This window comes from Lissotriton vulgaris, chromosome 5 (genome assembly GCF_964263255.1).
Source record: "Lissotriton vulgaris chromosome 5, aLisVul1.2, whole genome shotgun sequence".
In the NCBI taxonomy this organism is placed as follows: domain Eukaryota; kingdom Metazoa; phylum Chordata; class Amphibia; order Caudata; family Salamandridae; genus Lissotriton; species Lissotriton vulgaris.
The window spans coordinates 242,684,561-242,686,789 of record NC_141693.1 but is presented as its reverse complement, the minus strand read 5'-3'; the positions used below and the strand labels follow the sequence as shown (position 1 = coordinate 242,686,789).

Here is a 2,229-nt window from a genome sequence, read left to right as displayed (position 1 = left end):
CCATCATAGGATGTTTGATCATGGTCTCGTTTTTTAAACCAATTCTCATGATACGAACCATTATTGGATAAAACATTTAAAGAATGTGAGATGTTTGGATTATTATAGGGTAAGGGGAAGTGAAAGTGAAAGTGGATATCTTTTTTAATAATAGTTTCCAACGTTTGTATACATTTCTTGGGGAAAAATTAAGTCATAATCGTCGTTGTGTTTTTGCAAAAAAATTTTAATGGGTTATTAAGGATGCCACATGAATGTACTTTTCAGATATAAAATAGTGTCTTACGCTTTTCAATGTTCCCGAGGGATGATCCAAAATGTACTCAGTAGCGTTGAAAAGCAATATCTCAAGGTTGCTAAGCAAACGAAGCCAACAGCTAAAGGGGAGGAAGAAAAGCATATTAGAGTATGAATAGACTATAATATGTTCACCATGAATGGTGCAGGTGCCACAAAACATCAGACCTTAAAGAGGTATTCTTTGTAAGTAGTGCTTTGCTTACAGCCCACCACTCCAAAGGGTAAACATGGTTCATTTGATATTTTATTACATGTACATGCTCATTTTCATCAAAACCGTTTCTGTCAAAAGGTTTTACATTTTTGTTCTTTCAAAACTAGGTATTAACCTTCGAAAATCCATTCTACGTTGTGAGGATGAACCCTTCAGACAATCACACAGAGTGCCAGCCGCAGAGGATACATATATTAATCCCAGTTTTTTTGAGTTTACTTTATTTCTGTGGTTTTATACTGAACTGTATAAGTATGGGGATTTTTTGGTTTCGCATAAAGAAATGGAACTCAATAACCATCCTCCAGTTCAACTTGGCCATCTCTGACGCCATCGTTACACCGGCTGCACCTCTTGTCATCATCTACTCCTTGACTGACAACTGGACCTTTGGTACATTCCTCTGCCAATTCAAGGTTTTCCTCCTGAGTACTCACAAGTATGGAAGCATCTACTTTCTTACCCTCATCAGCCTACACCGATACTTCACTGTTGTCCACAATGTGAAGAGATCAGTCCTAACCAGAAACTCATTCATTAAAAAAGTTTCACTTGTAGTATGGGGATGCCTCCTTTTCCAAGGATTACCATTTTTTATTGCGTTCAAAACAAGTGAAGTACAAGACACCACCAAATGTCTGAGCATCCATCAAACAGAGATGGCTGCACTGTACTTTGCTTGGAGCTGGGTGATCCTATTTTCTGGACTTCTCATCCCTTTTGCAGTCATCATAATTTGCTACACCTTACTAGGCAGATATATATTAAAATTGGAGCCAATGAATGCAGTGACCAAAGTAATGAAATCCAAGTCCATCCAAACCATAAGTGTGACTTTAGTTATATTTATCATTTGCTATGTGCCAGTGCATATTACAAGGTTAATATTAGTCACAGTGAAGTTTTTTTTCCCGACGCATTGTGAATTATTAGAGCGTGTGGAAGTTGTTTATTACATAACTTGGATGTTATCTGTAACAAATTGTTGTCTTGATCCCATTTTGTTCTGTTTTGCTTCAGATAAGTTCTATTCCCTCTTTAAGGATTCGGTCAACGTCTTTCGTTATCTGGGGCACAGTATTTTTAACAGTAATGAAAATTACAGAATCCGCAACCAACGAGGCAATTCAAGTTCTGGAGCAACTTTAGAGGTATCTGAGATTGGCACCATTACAGTAGGGACCACTGTAACTGAGGTTCATCGGTCCTTGTCTGTTCCTGGGACTGATGAATCTTAGGAACATATCAAACTGGATCAAAGGATGAAAAGCCCAACATTGTCAGCCTCAGAGCACTTGATTAAAATATATTTTATCAGGTTTCACTCAGTGTATATGCAGACAACAAAAAGGAAGGACATTTATTTATCAGCATAGGATTTAAAAGTCAAATACTATTTAATGTATCATTTCTAGGTAATAATCATGGATTAGAGAGGAGATAGTGTATTCATGTGGCAATTTCAGGTGAACAAGTAGTAAAGAACGATTAGTCCATGTGTTCTTTTAGAAACATATTGCTTTGATTTAGATTATTTTTGAGCCATTCTTCACTCTATCAAGCAGTTTCATAATTCACAAACACAGTTTACTTGACAGAATATTATTATTATCCTTGCTGGTGTGTGGTGTTTTGACAAAAATCTTCAAAACTACCAACAGCAAGGGAAAACAAAAGCTATTTGCCATCCATAGTTAAAACAATAACAAAGTTAA

General features: G+C 36.5%; 1 protein-coding gene across 1 annotated transcript; it reads left to right on the top strand.

Annotated features, from left to right (window-relative positions):
* Nucleotides 1-657: 657 nt before the first annotated feature.
* On the top strand, nt 658-1,752 carry LOC147710587 (lysophosphatidic acid receptor 6-like). Its single transcript, XM_086919366.1, has one exon. It carries the CDS (start codon nt 658-660, stop codon nt 1,750-1,752), a length of 1,095 nt encoding a protein of 364 aa, XP_086775492.1.
* Nucleotides 1,753-2,229: the final 477 nt, after the last annotated feature.

Bases quoted from the DNA above. Each gene is read 5' to 3' on its own strand.
- LOC147710587 (XM_086919366.1), top strand. From the start codon at position 658: ATGAACCCTTCAGACAATCACACAGAGTGCCAGCCGCAGAGGATACAT.